Here is a 16,461-nt window from a genome sequence, read left to right as displayed (position 1 = left end):
TTTCCTCGAAAATAATCTGTGATAAAAAAGAAATTATTTTAAATATTTTTTTATTTACCTTGTTTTAATTTAATTTAATAATTACGTTTACTTTCACTTTTAAAAAGCAAAAGCGATGTTTTCGATGACAAACTTATATTTATCGATATCAATATTTCCTTTACTGCTTGGGGTAACACTGGTTTTGCAAACGTAAATAAAAAACATTTTGATAAGAAAAATGGTTTGCGAGAAGTGCGAGGCCAAGTTGTCCAAAGTTTCCGCCCCGAATCCCTGGAGAACGAGTACGGCCCCGGCAGGCGGACGAAAGATCAACGAAAACAAGGCGTTATCCTCGGCACGAGAGCGATATAATCCCATAGGCACCGCTTTGGCGCCTTGTCGGTAAGCAAACATCCTCACTAATTAATCAAAACATATAAAAAGTATGTTATACCCATCCAGGATCTGCCGGCAGAAAGTCCACCAGATGGGAGCCCATTATTGCCAGGCGTGCGCCTACAAAAAGGCCATTTGTGCCATGTGCGGGAAGAAGATCATGAACACCAAGAACTACAAGCAGAGCTCAACGTGATGTGGTTTATCAAAATCAAGGGATTCACTTAAGCCTAACCTAGCCATAGACAACAGAATAATTATATCGTATAGTACAACAAATGCCTTAATAAGTTAAGTCTCTGATGGCGTCTTTTCCCGCTTTCGCTTGGCACTCTGGATCTGGGAGGAGTAGCTCAGGGCATCTTTGTCGAATTCCAGCGGCATTATGCCCAGATCGCCGGAATAACGATTCTTGGCAATCTGCAAATACTTTTTGCCCCTCACAGAGGTCAGCCGCTTGTCCTGGATGATCAGTACGTTGTCCGCTTCCTGAGTAGCCTTCGCTGTACCGAACACCGAGCTGGTGGTCAGCTCGTCCTCCTGCCGCTCCTTGCGCGGATGCATGACCAGCGTCACGTGGACATTGTGCTTGGTGGCAAAGGAGCGGAAGGCTGCTATTATAGAGTCCTGCTCCCAGAACTTGTCGCTCCGATGCGTGGAGACGCCCATCATGAACTGCAGGTTGTCGATGATCACGTGCATCACGTCGTGCACATAGGAGGCATGCTCGATGGCCTCCAGAACCGGCTTCAGCGGCTGCTGTCCGTGGAAGGTCATGAAGTAGAGCGGCAGGCGCTCGAATTCCGTTGCCCAGTGGTTAAACTCCTGCAACCGGTCGTCCAACGGATAGCCCACATACTGACGGAGCAGGGTGGTCGCCAGTCGGGTGTTCCGGATCTCGAAGGAGCCCCACAGCGTGTTAACCCCCTGCATGGCCAGGTCAAGGGAGTACTCGCTCATAAAGGTCGTCTTGCCACTGCCCGTTGGCCCGGTGAGAATGGTCAACTCTCCCCTCCGATGGCCCTTGAGCAGCTTGTTCAGCACCGGAAAGCGCTTCCACTTCACTCCGTTCACTTTCTCGATGTTCTGTAACTCACTGAGAATGTCATTTCGCATCGCCCCGAATGTAGTGATGGCCTTGTGTCGCACTGGCGTCGCTTTGGCGAGGATGTGGCGCAGATTGAGGCGTCGGCTTAGAGCCAAATGAGGAGCCGGTTCCGTTTCAGTGGGTCTGATCAGCAGGCACCTTCGTTCGTCCATCTTCAGTGCAAATGCCCGAGCTGCATCCCAGCTATGGGTGGCATCGTAGTGCAACCAAAAGATCAACTCCTTGAAGCGCTCCAAGCCGGGCAGGCACTCCTGGGGCAGAGTCTTCAAACCATAAGGCAGGCAGACAACGCAATCTGAATGACAATTTAAATGAAATCAATATATTTGCTGAGTCAAACTAATAGTTTTCGGATTTTACTCACGCGTTTCAATGTTCTGTGTGGAGAGGACCATAAAGTCCACTAGGTTGCTGACTAGAACCGCTTTGGTTTTGTTCGCCGCTCCGTGGATGAGCAGTCCGGAGCTCGAGCTCTCCTGGAAGGTCTCCTCCCGTCGATCGCCCAAATACAACACCTTCTCACCCACCACAACTTGGGCGGCATTGCGTAACTTGAAGTGAAGAAGTTGTTGTTGGGGCTCCCACTGGGCTCCAATGGCATTTAGTTGGTCCTCCCTTAAGCCCTTGATCCCCAGAGCTAAGCAGGCTTCGGGGGTCACATTAACGAGGTTTGGGAATCGGGATTCGTGCAGCGGCTGCCTTTGCGGGAGTCGCCTGTAGCCAGCCGGCGAAGGCAACTGATAGGCCGCCAAGGCACTCGCCAGAGAGGTTTTCACGTCGCAGTTGGGGCACATGAATGCTCCTAGGGGGGTACGTCTTATATAATGGATATCTCTGAGATAAGCACTTATCCCACTCACCCGTCCGCTTGTTTACGTAAGCCAGCATCCCCTGGTCATTGGATTTCTGGGACGGCTGCCTGTTGCACAGGCGGCACTCCAGTTGCAAGCACGTGTTTCCATCCTTGTGGGGCAAGTTGAGCTGCCTCAGTTGCCGCTTGAAGTCCAGGTACTCCTTGGGGTCCAGGGAACATTCCGCCAAGCTAGGGTCCACTTGGGTGGCGTAGTTTTTCCTCCATTCCCGGCTTTTGTTACTATTTATACGCAGCAGCGGTTTGATTAAACCGGCGCGTCTCATTTTCCATGTTATCGATATCGGAGGGTGGGGGTGGTGGAAATGGGGTGGCAATTTGGCGCGTGAATTTGAAATTTAAATATATTGGTAGCGTTCAGCTAAACAAGATGATAGCTGACTGCTTTCTTATGTTACATAAAGCGCATCACCTTATTTTTTTCTCATTAGGCAGCTAAAAACCTTCTTTGGCGGAGATGTTGGTTTTCTTGTTAGCTTACTTTCGCTAATTGCTTTCAAAATAAACAAAAAAGGCTTCGGTGTTTCATGACATACTCTTTCCAAACATAATAATATCCCCTTTTAATTTCAAAGAGCGCAACTTGGTAAATTACCATTCTAAGCATAAAGGTCGCACATGTTTTAAGCAACCATAACATGGATATCAGGGCTTCACCTCTGCATTAACTTCTGTACCCCATAGTAAATAACAAATACAAATAAGATAGTGGATATTGTAACTTGTTTTATTTGATTGCATATATAACATCCAAAGGCTTTGTTGTTTTAAAATCTGGTCAACGTCTTTCTGAAATATAATTAAATACATTTTTAGATCTTGTATTCCATTTAAGTAAAGCACATATTTTTGAGAAGCGATCAGACGCCTTAGACCATCCTTAAGCCGAAGCTTTCTGGTGGAAACCGCAAAAGGTGTTGAAGGTAATCATCATTTAATCGCTTTACAAATATAATCGTTTAAAAATATTACCTTTTGGGAGTACATCCAATCAACCATGACAATAAAATGGCTATTTCCCAGCAAAGTACCGAGTTATTCTGGAAAATTGAATAAGGAATGGATAAGTAAGATGCGAAACAAAATCTATTCAAAAATCTTAGCAGGTGGTTTAGTCAGACGCCTTAGCCCATCCTTAGGCCGAAGCCTTCTGGTGGAAACCGCAAAAGGTGTTTAAGGTAATCATCAGTCAAATATGTTGCTAAAACTATGAAATGGTTTGAAGAAGTACCTTTTTTGGAAATATCCATGTGTTCGATGTAACAATGACCACTCATAACCTCAAAATTGGAAGTACAACCTGGAAATAAGAATAACCACATTAATATACACGAAATAAATAAAAGTATTCGAAATATGGAATCTTGCTCTAGTATTGAATCAGTTTACAATTTTCTGCACGGTTTTTAACTCAGTACAGGTCTGTGTAAAAGATCATCACTTAAGATTTGGAGTTTTTTCTAATGCTTACCTTTCTGACGCTTGCAACCATGGAAAAACTGTCATCCTAGCATATGACGCACCCTAAAACAAAAGGAAAATTTGTTGATTAGTACCAAATAATATATATTTTACTTAACAAAAAACTTTTTTTTTTATTGATCAGTTTACAATTTTCCACACGAGTCTAGATCTCGGTACAGGTCTGTGTAAAAGTTCATCACAAAAGCTTAAGTTGCTAATAGATGGGAATATCTTACCTCTAATATGGGAGGTGTCCCCAGAAGGCTCATGGCCCGAGGTGTCTCGTCGGTCACATGTTGTCCCGAGGTGTCTCACATGCACAGGGCATGCATTGAATTCAATTCAACCAAATGGTTACGGTTTCCAGTAGTTCTCACTGCAATAATTAATTCATCTTTAGCACACATTCTATCCAAACCTAATCAACCAAATTATTTAAGTTATATGCCATCAGATTGCCGATTCATCTTAAATGAACAAATATAGTTCAACGAAGCACTGAAAGATACAATGCCAAGTCGAGAAAATGTCCCTTCAGTCTCGTCATCAGTCTCATCATTTGAGGCATAACACTTTACTTTACTGAATTAACTTCGAATTTAATTTAATTGAAAATCTACCAGAGCTCGAGCGGACTTACCATTTCCTTTGAGTTTTTGAGAAAAAGTGAGCGACATCCGCTGCTGCACGTGGAAGGAAAAGTATATGCAAAAATGGCGGCGAATTATCGATAGTCCACCGTGCAGCCCTGGAAATATCGTATGTGAAAAATTTGATTTTTAAAAACTTATTGAAATGTGAGTATGAATATTTCTGTATTTATATAGAAGCCTACTAAATTTATAGTAATTCTAAAAACTATTTATATTTTTAATATGTATGCAATTGAAGATATGAACTATACAATTTATTTTAAACGTTAGTTCCCCAAATCGATAGTTTCACAAAAATATTCATATAATCATTTTTTTTAAATAAAACTTTTCCAATAAATAAAACATATTTTTCGAAAACAATTTAATTAAATTTAAAAACATTAAAGGTAAGTTAAATGAAAAATTTTTTGAATTGCAGGCATCTTCAATCAATAGTTCGATTTGGTTATCGATATTCCAGCCAAAACAGCTGATCACCAAAATAGTTTCCGCACGTGTGTCCCTTTTTTTCAATTGTATTGTTTACATTTTAAAGGAATTACCCTACACAATGGTAACTATGCTTTCAAATTATAGATGTACGATGCTGACCAACTTCCTCATATTACAGGGAAAGCACAAAAAGACGCAAAAGGTGAAGAAACAACGAAATGCACAGCTGAAACGCTTGATGAAACCCACGGACGCCCGCATCAAGGATCAGCTCCGGAAGAAAAGGAAGGCGGTCGTGGATCCGCACCAGCTAAAGGTGCACGAGGCCACCCAGCAGAGCTCCGCTCTGTTCTTCCAGTACAACACACAGCTGGGTCCGCCCTACCACGTCGTCCTGGACACGAACTTTATCAACTTCAGCATCAAGAACAAGCTGGACATTGTGCAGGGAATGATGGACTGCCTGTACGCCAAGTGCATACCCTACATCTCCGACTGCGTGCGCGCCGAGCTGGAGAAGCTGGGCAACAAGTACAAGCTGGCCCTGCGCATCATCTCCGATCCCCGATTCGAGCGACTGCCCTGCCTGCACAAGGGCACCTATGCGGACGACTGCCTGGTGGAGCGGGTGCGCCAGCACAAGTGCTACATCGTGGCCACCAACGACAAGGACCTGAAGAACCGCATCCGCAAGATTCCGGGTGTGCCCATCATGTACGTGGCGGCGCACAAGTACGCCATTGAGCGTATGCCGGAGGCCTACGGAGTAAAGGCGTAGAACTTTGGCCTGACTATCCTAAGTGTAATGTTTTAAATATAAAAGTAATTTAAGCGGCATTCAAAGGTGTTTTAATTACTCTTGCCTTAGCATCGGTGGTACATTTTTTACTAGAATTTCTTTAGATAACTTTAAGAATTGTTGAATATTGGCATTTTAAAGAGAGTTGCGACTCCCAACTAATACTTTATGTAGCAAAATATTTCTCATATATATATTTTTATCATAATTCGGAACAATCTCCTTAGATGTTGATAAAGAGAATTCACTTTATATAAGTGAAAGTCTGACGTAAACTATTTAAGAAAGTTCCACCAGCGTTTCTCATTTCCACAACAAAAAAGGACAACAGATTATATTTTTAGGTTCATGACTTTATTCAAAAACTCTGGATTACTTGGCCTCGATGGTGCTCACTTAGGCATCGGCGTGCAGGCGAGGAGTGGGCTTGGACAGGAAGTCCGAGTATGCATGGTAGGGAGTGGAGCCCAGGGGCATCTCCTTCCACAGATCGGGGGTCAAGTAGGCGTACGTCTTGGCGATGGCGGCATAGGTGGCCTTGGCGAAGTTGCCGAGGGTTCCAGTGGAGCCACGGGCCGAGGTGTAGCAATCCTCGATACCGGCCATGGTCAGCAGCTTCTTGGGCACGGGGGCCGAGACGATGCCGGTACCACGGGGGGCGGGGATGAGGCGCACGGAGACGGAGCCGCACTTGCCGGTGACCTTGCAGGGCACGGTGTGGGGCTTGCCGATCTTGTTGCCCCAGTAGCCACGGCGCACGGGCACCACGGACAGCTTGGCCAGGATGATGGCGCCGCGGATGGCGGTGGCCACTTCCTTGCTGCACTTAACACCCAGACCAATGTGGCCGTTGTTGTCGCCGATGGCCACAAAGGCCTTGAAACGGGTACGCTGACCAGCACGCGTCTGCTTCTGCACGGGCATGATCTTCAGCACCTCGTCCTTCAGCGCGGATCCCAGGAAGAAGTCGATGATCTCGAACTCTTTGATGGGAAGCGAGTACAGGTAGATCTCCTCCAGAGACTTGATCTTGCCCTCGCGCACCAGGCGACCTAGCTTGGTAACTGGCACCCACTCCTTGGAGTCCTCCTTGCCGCCACGTCCGCGGGCGCCGCGTCCACGGCCACGACCGCGTCCACCACGACCACCACGAGAGCCAAATCCGCCACGGAAACCACTACGGGCTGGAGCTGCGTCCGCCATTCTGGAAGGGGAAGAGTGACGAAAGTTGGGTTAGTTTCACGTTTGTAATGAAAAAGTGCCAAATTTATCCGATGAGTAGTCAGACACCTAAGCCCATCTTTAAGCCGAAGCCTTCTGGTGGAAACCGCAAAAGGTATTTAAGGTGCTCATCATTCCACGGCATTTTCTATCCGTCGCCATTTTGAAACACGTGGTGTCCAAAGGGAAAAATTGATTTTTATACGAAAGAAGGTCCATCGTTTTGAATTTGACCCTTTAAATTAGTTCATAACATTTTTTAGTTCACTGGCCATGAAGAAGCACATTTAGTGTACTTTGTCACTAATTATTTCCCCCAAAATCCAATCAATAAATTCTTACTTGTAGGTCTATCAACTTTATTGGGGTGAAGACAAAAACGAAATGGCCGAGCCATCCGTTTAGAGCTGGCAAGAGCTCTTTCGATAGGTCGATAAGTCTGTTCAGACAATAATCACGGTTATATCCCCTACACACAGCGAAATATCGATCAAAAAATAATGTTTCATGCTAGCTTCACCAATAATAAAATGATAAATATTATAATACAAATATATATAAGCCAAATTGACATTCTCAAGTGAAATTTTGTTTATAGATAACGGTTGTATTCCAATATATTTGAATACAATTTTTGCTCAAGCGAATTAAAAAGGGTCTCACATTTTTTTCGTACAATAATTTCTTATGAACTAATTTCTTATGAACATATTTATGCATATAATTAAACATAACGATAGTATCGAACAATTTGCTATCGATGCTTTTATAAAATAAAACAACATTCGATAAGCAATTCTGGCTTCAAGACACTCGATAATTTTTCAGGGCTGGATAGTTTTTATTTGGCGCTCAATTTCAAACCAAAATCAGATTTGAATATAACTCACCGATTATAGTAACTTTTTATATTTCTTACAAGCACTTTCAAAGAAAAACACCATGGTTTTGTTTGATTGGTGAGAAGCAATTTAGCTGTTCAATATGTGTTGTGCATTGCATGCCGCTAACAAGCTATCTAAAAGAGATCGTAGAAATAGTTTAGGCCCTGCCCGAGTTCCCAGATGGAAATGCCAGTGCCCAGCTCTTGGGCCAGCTTTATGCGCTCGTTGATGGAGTAGAGAGTGGGATAAAATACAATGTGCCGACCATCGTCGTTTCTTAAAAGGCAACAGGTTAACAGTTTTAGCCTCAAAATGAAATCAGAAACTCACTTGATTTCGAAGAAATTCTCAACATCCCGTTCGTCGTAAGTCAAATGCTTCTTCACATGCCTCACCAGATCCAAGTACTGGGAGAAGGTGATGGGTCCACCGCCATCAGGCGTGTAATCATTGCCGTACATATTCAGACCCAAAAGAATTTTAGCACGCTTTGCAGCCATATCAGAACAACCTTCTGGGGCAATGGTCTCCACGGCCTTGCGCACGAAGTATAGGGGCGCATTCGCTCCAGGGCGCTGCACGCTGGAGAAGTCGTACGTCATAAGCGAGAAGGCGAATATGTGCTTGAACAGCTTGTCCATATGCTTCTCCCCAAAAAGAGGTCCCGTATCCTTGCGGAAAGGCGGAATAACCAAAATAAGGCGCAGTTGCTGTTTCTGGAGTTCTTTGGCTGCAGGCGGAACAGAGCTTAATAACGATGAATTCATTATTTAACTCAGTAAACCTACCCATTTGCAGAACCAATGTGTATAGGATCTTGTCGTCTATGCGTCCAGCCAGCTGGGACCATACCTCCAAGACAAGGCCATCGAAGCCATTTTCCTTACAGCACTTGATCAGCACTTCGTTTACTTTGGTCCTTTCCTGCGCATCGCTAAGCAGAAGTTTGATGTCCCGATCGGTAAAGTGGTCGAATATGAAGCGGGGAAACACTAAAATTAGAGGATAGTAAGTCAGAGTTTGGATAACTAGGATTAATCCTTATACCCTTTACGGTTCGCTGATTGTGGGCCTGTTTTCCCTTCCTCCGGACGTCGCTCACCCAGCCTGCATCGATGTCATGAGTTCCCGCCACTGCATAGCGATCTCCTTGCTTGACAATCTGCAGCCAAACGGGCGAGATGATGTCGAACTTCTTGGCGAAAATCTTGGCCACATCATAACCATGGGAATTCCACTGCAAAGGTACAAAATGCATTTACTATACATACACAAAAAAGGGGGTTTCAAACTTACGGGGGTCACATAGCCCAAGGTGGTGCCGTTGAAGCGCCTCAGACCAGTCTCCTTGAAGTACCCCCGATGGTTGGTCACGATGTCCTTGGCCAGGGGCTCGGGATTCACCAGCCCCAGGTCGAAGACATCGCTGTCTTGGGGCCCGCCACGCAGCGAACTTTCCTTGGGCTTTCCCTTCGGTTTTTGACTGTCCGGGGCGAGGGTACCGTGAGCGCAGGTCAGCAGGAGAGGCAGGACAGCGAGGAGGAGCAGGTGCGCATCAGGCGCACGCATTTTGACAGGAGGAAGATCAGGACGAAGGCATAAATTGCAGAAAAACAAATCGCATACAACAAAAAAACCGGCAGCAGTATGACCATAACGAATTCAACTGACAGTTATCGGTCCCGGTCAAAATGGTCACTCCAAATCGGTTATCAAACTGTTTGAAAATACAATTTCAACTAACAGGAATTAAGTTTATTTTAATTTTGATATTCTTCAGATGCTTTATTTTACAAATTAATGGGAAATGGCTGTAAAAAGTTGTCTATATCAAGTAATTTCTTAAAGTTGTAGCTTTCCATTTGAATTTCCCGCCTAGGATTTATCGCCAAGCTTTCCATCCCCGATTCTAGCAAACGGCGTTGCCAGATCACAGCGAAAAGCTGCTCAGCTGTTAGAAGCATTTGACTTTTTTTTGACTTTGATACATTTTCTTATTGGAGGATTCAATTGGCGAAGAAATAATGCGTAATGTGCCGAAATCGTAAGTATTTTGTTGTTAAAATTGTCGCACAATAAAATAATAAACTAATGGCCAACCCCAAGACTCGGTCTCTCGGTCACAACTCCAGGCGGCAGTTCGGGGGCTCCGGACAGCGGACGCCACAACAGCTTGGAGGACATAAACCTGGACCAGTTTCTGAAGACGTCCAACTACGAGGACACGGTGAAGCAGCTGGACATCTACTATGGCATCGGTGAGGACTTGATTTATATAACCTTGGAGCTCCTTCTGTAGGGCTGACGGCCAATTGAGCACCAATTGAAGGCATCTATTTATAAGCATCGCACATCGCTAAATGTCGACGCCCCAAGCTTGATTGTAAACAGCGTCTCGTTTGTTTATTTGCACTGCCAATCAAGTAGAGATAACCTGGAGATTCTAACACTTTCTCCTCCCGCAGTCAAGCGTCAGCTGCTGCGCTACCAGAGCCCCATCACCGGCCTGTTTCCCGTGATGAGCACCGACCAGGTGGTGGGATCCGTGCGAGACAGTGTCTACTGTGCCTCCGCCGTTTGGAGTTTGTACCAGGCATACAGGCGGATCGACGATGACCGCGGCAAGTCGTACGAGCTGGGGCAGAGCACCGTGAAGTGCATGCGAGGCATCCTGGAGTGCTGGGTCAAGCAGGCATCGCGGGTGGAGCTCTTCAAGCAACGCCAGTCCAACCAGCATGCTCTCCACAGCAAGTTCCAGCTGCACACCGGCGAGAAGATCTACCCAGATGAGTTCTACAACCATTTGCAGATCGATTGCGTGAGTGCAGGAGGTTTTCTTATCAAACACTCCACTTTAATCGCAATGTTTTCCCTCCCCCAGGTATCCCTGTATCTGCTGTTCCTCGTCCAGATGATAACCTCCGGCCTGCAGATCATCTACACCCACGACGAGGTGGCCTTTGTTCAGAATCTGGTGTACTACGTAGAGCGCGCATATCGTACGCCCGACTTTGGCATGTGGGAGCGGGGCTCCAAGTACAACAATGGCACCCCGGAGATCCATGCCTCCTCTATTGGCATGGCCAAGTCCGCCCTGGAGGCTATCAACGGTTGCAACCTGTTCGGCGAGAAGGGCGCTTCGTGGAGCGTTGTCTACGTGGACATTGATGCCCACAACCGCAATCGCAGTATTTTCGAAACCATGCTGCCCAGGGAATCCAGTTCAAAGGTCGTATATATTCTGTAATCCCAGTATCAGAAATTTATTAAATAATCGACCTTTTCAGGGAGTGGATGCATCCCTGCTTCTCACACTGTCCTTCCCAGCCTTTGCCTCGCATGAGGACCGCCTGGTGGAGCAGACCAAACAGAATGTCGTAAATCGCTTGCGCTGCAAAATGGGCTTCAAGCGTTTCACCCGCGACGGTTTCCTCAGCAAAAACGAGGACAAGTCGCGCCGATACTATCATTCTGGGGAGCTCAAGGAATTCGAAGGCCTCGAATGCGAATGGCCACTCTTTTTCATAGCCATGATCATCGATGGCGTGTTCAAGAATAACAACGAACAGATTGAAGAGTTCCAGAACGACTTGCGACGCTGTTTGCGCACTGATGTAAATGGTGATCCTGTGGTTACCATGTACTATGCCCCGGATGGAGATGGCTCCTACATGCGTGCTCCATCGCAATCGCTGTTCCTCTGGGGACAGTCCTTCTTCATTATTGCCCAGCTGCTGACCGCTGGACTACTGCACATCAACGAGTTGGATCCGATTCGCCGCTACTTGCCAAGCTACAATCGCCCCAGAAGGGCGGGTCGGTATTCGGCCTTCCAGGTGAGTTGGAATAGGGACATATGTGGGGTGTAAAACGCTATGAAGTGAGAAATTCAAGCTTTTCTTTTAAAAGTACTCTGTTTAACTCGGGTTTACAGTCATTACCTAAACCAAGAAAACTTTCAAAAACTGTTTGTAACCAAGACATTTCATAGCGTCGGGTTTTAAAGGGCTTTCGACTTGGTTATCTGGGAGTTTCCGCTTCTGCCGCCGCTGCCGCTGATGAGTTTTGTGTGTCTGCCGTGTGTGTCTGCGTTCGCTCCCAAATTGGTACCTTTTACACATAAGTTCAGTTCTGTTGCCTAAGTACTTTGTATGGGTTAAGTGAATAATTGGCTCTTGATATTTAATTCTATCTACATTCTGTTCATTCTCTACTACCAACCACTACCACATATACTACTGCTACCACACATCTATATATCCAAAATGAACAAAATCAAACCAAAACCGTCCATTAAAACCCAAACTGTATAATAATTGGTTTCGTAATAACAGGGCAAAGCTATTGACGAAAAACACAAAGTAAGTAGATGTCCTGCTATACCAAGAAAGTATTATTGATATCCAAATTCAAAATTACATAGATACGTATGTGTACAAACTAAATTATGCTTTGTAGACCACAGACACATTCGCACCAATGATCACCTAGTTAACTTACTATTGTGGCTTTTTCATGTTCGGCAAGACACACTGATCGAAAAGATATAACTATGACACTCTTGACGATCGAAAAACACAAACACACACCTACACTATAGAAATGATTATTTGCTTATTTTCAGTATGAATTATGATTTCTGTATCCCCGTTTTATTTGTACACTGTGAAACAAGTTCTTTTCGGTATCTAAATCAAAAGTTTTCTCTTTACTCTTTTCGGTTTTCCCCTCTCTCTATATACCTATCAATAAACTGCATATTTTGTTTAAAAATCAACATAAACACACGCTCTGTAGGCTAAACCGGGCACTGTAAGTAATTTGTCACCAGACATTTGGGTTTATTTACGTAGTTTGCAGTTCCTAATTTATGTAATTAACCAAAAGGCCGTAGAAGAATCAAGCTTGACTTGGCTTAATGTTAACACCGGGAATTGGCTTTAAAATATTTCAAAACAATGATCACGCCAATTATTTAATTACAAATGTTTTTTCCGGGCAGCGTTTGAACATAAAATGCCAAAAGACAGCAGCTTTGCTTGAGCCCTTAGAAAATGTTTTAATACTAATTTACGCCATTGCTAAATATCCATATGTTCCTCTACTAAAAATTCCACACCGTGCATAAAGAAACCACGCATTCCTATAATATTGGATGACAAGAAGGTAATTTGTGGTTTAAATTTTGGGCCTGGGCTGGGTCTTTTAATTTGGTTAGGAACACAAATTGGCAGAGATGTTATAAATTAAAAATTCCCTTAAAAAAGCCATAATAACCACCTAAAAATTGCACTTAATCACGAAATATCTTTTTAAGAAAGGGTATAAATATTTTCTAAATTATTTTGCAAGTTATTTCAAAATTAAGAAATCTAATATTTGTTTGGCATGTAAAGATCCCTAAACTTGTGTACTTATATTCTCCAACTTCCCTTCTGCTAGTATTCCCAAGATCCTTTTTCCACCTTATGTTCCCCTTTGTGTGTTTTTGCATTTTGGCATTCGGCTAGTCTAAATTTTCTTGTAATGTGATTAAAATCCAAGAATCTTGAATTGGCCTCATGCATCCTAACATTTTTAATCTATAGTCTAACAGTTTTGAACATTTTTTAATGATATTTGGGTAATCCTTACAGGGCACTGCCACTGATCTTGTGGTGCAGATTGTCCTGATTGCCGAGTCCATGCGACTGCAGGCCATGATGGCCACCTATGGAATTCAAACACAGACGCCACACGAGGTGAGTCCCTAAACCGTTCTCATGTTCTCAAAGATTAAATCTTGCATTTCACCAGGTGGAACCTGTACAAATCTGGAGCTCCACAGAGCTCATCAAAGTCTATCAGCATCTCGGAGTCAACAACAAGGTTGGCTTATCCGGTCGTCCATCTCGACCCGTGGGTTCCTTGGGCACCAGCAAAGTGTACCGAATCTGCGGCATGACCGTTCTTTGCTACCCACTGATTTTCGAGGTCTCTGACTTCTATCTCTACCGGGACATGGCTCTGTTAATCGACGACATCAAGACGGAGCTACAGTTTGTGGGCAAGTACTGGCGCTTGTCAGGACGGCCCACGGTTTGCCTCCTCATCCGGGAGGAGCACATGCGGGATCCGCAGTTCAAAGAGATGCTTGATCTGCTGGCCATGCTCAAGAAAGGCTACTGCGATGGCATGAAAGTTCGCATCGGTCGTCTGCAGAATCTGATCAGCAGTTCGTGCATTGAGCATCTGGATTTCATGAACCAGAGCGACCTCACCGACAACGAGAATGCATTCTCGCAGATAAACCATGAGTACATTGGCTACCAATCGCTGACAGATGTTCCCAAAGCTCTGACCTATGTGGAGGAGAAGATTTCCGTTGCGGTTAGTAATTTATAAACGTACTAAACAATTAGGATTCTATTCCCTAATCTGTGTTCCAGCACTTCGATACTAAACCCACGCCGGACATCATCAATGCTCTGCGAAACACGGATTCCATTTACTGTCTGTGCCAATTGTGGGGTATTATTCTCAACCGCGAGGGGCCGCACTTTGAGGTCAATGGCTTGAATGTAAACACGGCCTTGACCCAGCTCTACCACCGTGCCGGTTCACTTCGCTACTGGCGGGCCGTGCGATACTGCTCCTCTCTGCTCCACCACATTGTGGACTCCATCAGTCCGTTTATCACCACTGTGCTGGTGAATGGCAAGGAGCTTACAGTCGGTATCATTGGCCAGAAGGAGACGGTGTTTGACAAGCCCATGACCCCGGCGGAAATCCAAAATGTCATGTACACTAGTGTTCAGCCGTACGACGTCATCCAGGCGGTGCTGCAGCAGGAAGTGGTTTTGTATTGCGGTCGTTTGATAGCCACCAATCCATCTATGTTCCGTGGCATACTGAAGATTCGCATTGGTTGGGTACTGGAGGCCATGCGCATATATCTGCAAATCTCAGGTCAACAGAGCATCGATGTGGACAATCTCTCGCCCTTCCAAGTGCGCATACTTCTTCAGAAAGTTCTTACCGTCAGCGAGTGGGCTGTGGAGGAAAAGTAAGTGAATGGTTCGGAAGACAGATTATTAAGACTAAAACTAAATATTTTTTGAATAGGCTTACCACCCTGCAACGACGTCAGCTTGAGGGCTGTCTGTGCCGCGTGCCAAAACACTTCTACAACAAGATCTGGGAGATTCTACAGCGAACACCTCAGGGCATCTTGACCCAGGGTCATCATCTGCCCGCCACACCCACACTCACCAACATGAGTCGCGGCGAGTTGACCTTTAACCTGCTGGTCGAGGAGACCCTGATTTGCATTGACCGTCCGGAGAGGCGTCAGATAACCGTGGAGCTTCTCTGCATAGTGGCCACCATTCTCAATCGGTAATTGACTACAATTTCTAAAATTTAATGTTGTATTCTGAGCACTGATATTACTTTCAGCAACCCTGAGCTGCACTTCAAGCAAGCCCTAGACTTGGACGGCATCTTGGCGGAGGCGTTTGCGATGTACTGCAAGGACAACAACATACAGCACCCACCGCAGCCGCAACCTCAGCAGACCAAAAACGAGGATCTCAAGGCGTTCTACTCGCTGCCATATTCGGAGACCACTGGCTACTTGGCCCGTGCCGCCGTCAACAAGGTCTTGCAGGGCGGCATTTTCTCCACCAACGAGGAGGATGTCCAGCTCGATGGCGATCGCTTGCACGACGACAACTGCAAGGTGTCTTAATCACAGAGACCTCGAGACCAGATTATGTACATATATATCGCACAGTTTGGCATATCTTCGTTGCACTGACCCACCACCTCTAGCTCGAATTTTGTGGCTATTTTATTCTGTTACACTTATTTAACTTGTCTCTCTCTGTGTCCCTCGCCGTTCGCCTAGTTCTTAATTAAATGTTATGTATATTTTGTTGCAATAATCGAAGGTGTTGCATGGCCTAGTGTTTGATTAGTTAATAGGTCAATAGCACTGGGGGTGGAAACCCACGCAACTGAGGTCTTAACCTCGCCTAATGCAAGCCGTATTGATTTGCGCCCCGACTTATGTCAGTCCCACTTGGCTATAAAAGCTCTTGACCGATTCCCCACTCGGTTTACTTGACCAGCAGTCGTTGTACATGAACATCATGCGCGCTCCTGAGTGGATGAGCACTGAGATGGCGCGCCTCACATCAAGGCTTGAGCGCTACAAGCCCTCGGGCAGTGGCTACAACCGCATCCAGTCAATTCGCCTGTCCAAGAGTGTTATGCAAATGCTGAACAATCCGATGCCTCCGCCCGCAGCCGCTGCCACCGCCAGAACGCAGCAGGAAAGCTCCTTTACGACACCGCGACGACGTGGTGTCCTCAGTCGCAGCGAATCGGAGTGGGAGGAGGTGTATCCTGCAGTCAAGATCAGTCGGCAGGAGAGCAGCGAGAGTGCCGCGAGTGAGGACAGTGAGCTGCGCTTTAACCATTATAGAAATTGTGCCACACGAATTCCCTAATTGGGGATAGTAACTTCAGTCCATTTTGCAATATTTGTAAATTTGTATCTGTGTTAAGTTAAAAATTAAATAATAAATGCTCTCTAAAAACCGAATTTTCTTATTTTCTATTCATGGATCTTTTTCTGTCGGAGTTAATATAAGGCAAGTAGAAGA

At 45.2% G+C, this 16,461-nt stretch overlaps 7 protein-coding genes, 1 long non-coding RNA gene and 1 other non-coding gene across 12 annotated transcripts; 4 read left to right on the top strand and 5 right to left on the bottom strand.

The window, feature by feature from the left end:
• The first annotated feature begins 164 nt into the window (after window positions 1-164).
• On the top strand, window positions 165-657 carry LOC108032622 (cysteine-rich PDZ-binding protein). The gene is made up of 2 exons (XM_017106560.3): window positions 165-384; window positions 445-657. Exons 1-2 carry the CDS (start codon window positions 221-223, stop codon window positions 572-574), a joined length of 294 nt encoding a protein of 97 aa, XP_016962049.1. The 5' UTR covers window positions 165-220; the 3' UTR covers window positions 575-657.
• LOC108032617 (mitochondrial DNA helicase) lies at window positions 566-2,638 on the bottom strand. The gene is made up of 3 exons (XM_017106556.3): window positions 2,347-2,638; window positions 1,851-2,288; window positions 566-1,781 (listed from the first exon to the last, which is right to left on the bottom strand). Exons 1-3 carry the CDS (start codon window positions 2,621-2,623, stop codon window positions 670-672), a joined length of 1,827 nt encoding a protein of 608 aa, XP_016962045.1. The 5' UTR covers window positions 2,624-2,638; the 3' UTR covers window positions 566-669.
• A 425-nt stretch (window positions 2,639-3,063) lies between these two features.
• LOC108032623 (uncharacterized) lies at window positions 3,064-4,565 on the bottom strand. 2 transcript variants are annotated; one of them, XR_001768630.3, is made up of 6 exons: window positions 4,462-4,565; window positions 4,058-4,197; window positions 3,829-3,881; window positions 3,589-3,657; window positions 3,330-3,397; window positions 3,064-3,146 (listed from the first exon to the last, which is right to left on the bottom strand). It is a non-coding gene; the product is annotated as an uncharacterized LOC108032623 (long non-coding RNA). The 2 variants fall into 2 exon arrangements; XR_001768631.3 differs by lacking the exon at window positions 4,462-4,565 and adding an exon at window positions 4,400-4,418.
• LOC122818898 (small nucleolar RNA Z5) lies at window positions 4,270-4,385 on the bottom strand. Its single transcript, XR_006368382.1, has one exon. It is a non-coding gene; the product is annotated as a small nucleolar RNA Z5 (small nucleolar RNA).
• Window positions 4,512-5,746, top strand: LOC108032621 (rRNA-processing protein FCF1 homolog). The gene is made up of 3 exons (XM_017106559.3): window positions 4,512-4,580; window positions 4,896-5,030; window positions 5,088-5,746. Exons 1-3 carry the CDS (start codon window positions 4,527-4,529, stop codon window positions 5,685-5,687), a joined length of 789 nt encoding a protein of 262 aa, XP_016962048.2. The 5' UTR covers window positions 4,512-4,526; the 3' UTR covers window positions 5,688-5,746.
• A 294-nt stretch (window positions 5,747-6,040) lies between these two features.
• On the bottom strand, window positions 6,041-7,412 carry LOC108032620 (40S ribosomal protein S2). The gene is made up of 2 exons (XM_017106558.3): window positions 7,272-7,412; window positions 6,041-6,912 (listed from the first exon to the last, which is right to left on the bottom strand). Exon 2 carries the CDS (start codon window positions 6,909-6,911, stop codon window positions 6,105-6,107), a length of 807 nt encoding a protein of 268 aa, XP_016962047.1. The 5' UTR covers window position 6,912; window positions 7,272-7,412; the 3' UTR covers window positions 6,041-6,104.
• Window positions 7,413-7,822: 410 nt separating this feature from the next.
• Window positions 7,823-9,466, bottom strand: LOC108032382 (chitinase domain-containing protein 1). Its single transcript, XM_017106203.3, has 5 exons — window positions 9,110-9,466; window positions 8,861-9,050; window positions 8,602-8,805; window positions 8,144-8,543; window positions 7,823-8,089 (listed from the first exon to the last, which is right to left on the bottom strand). The coding sequence occupies exons 1-5, from the start codon at window positions 9,380-9,382 to the stop codon at window positions 7,948-7,950; spliced, it is 1,209 nt and encodes a 402-aa protein (XP_016961692.1). The 5' UTR covers window positions 9,383-9,466; the 3' UTR covers window positions 7,823-7,947.
• A 269-nt stretch (window positions 9,467-9,735) lies between these two features.
• LOC108032530 (probable phosphorylase b kinase regulatory subunit beta) lies at window positions 9,736-15,738 on the top strand. 3 transcript variants are annotated; one of them, XM_017106391.3, is made up of 11 exons: window positions 9,736-9,857; window positions 9,920-10,071; window positions 10,279-10,631; window positions 10,695-11,042; window positions 11,101-11,649; window positions 12,611-12,625; window positions 13,450-13,554; window positions 13,610-14,182; window positions 14,242-14,858; window positions 14,918-15,190; window positions 15,251-15,738. In XM_017106391.3, the coding sequence occupies exons 1-11, from the start codon at window positions 9,838-9,840 to the stop codon at window positions 15,540-15,542; spliced, it is 3,297 nt and encodes a 1,098-aa protein (XP_016961880.1). In that variant the 5' UTR covers window positions 9,736-9,837; the 3' UTR covers window positions 15,543-15,738. The 3 variants fall into 3 exon arrangements, with proteins under 3 accessions (XP_016961880.1, XP_050741615.1, XP_016961881.1); XM_050885658.1 differs by lacking the exon at window positions 12,611-12,625 and adding an exon at window positions 12,148-12,174; XM_017106392.3 differs by lacking the exon at window positions 12,611-12,625.
• Window positions 15,739-15,883: 145 nt separating this feature from the next.
• LOC108032532 (uncharacterized) lies at window positions 15,884-16,400 on the top strand. The gene has a single exon (XM_017106393.3). It carries the CDS (start codon window positions 15,937-15,939, stop codon window positions 16,303-16,305), a length of 369 nt encoding a protein of 122 aa, XP_016961882.1. The 5' UTR covers window positions 15,884-15,936; the 3' UTR covers window positions 16,306-16,400.
• Window positions 16,401-16,461: the final 61 nt, after the last annotated feature.

Source organism: Drosophila biarmipes, chromosome 2L (assembly GCF_025231255.1).
Source record: "Drosophila biarmipes strain raj3 chromosome 2L, RU_DBia_V1.1, whole genome shotgun sequence".
In the NCBI taxonomy this organism is placed as follows: Eukaryota; Metazoa; Arthropoda; class Insecta; order Diptera; family Drosophilidae; genus Drosophila; species Drosophila biarmipes.
The sequence above is the reverse complement of the archived record's forward strand: the minus strand, read 5'-3'. Positions and strand labels throughout refer to the sequence as shown.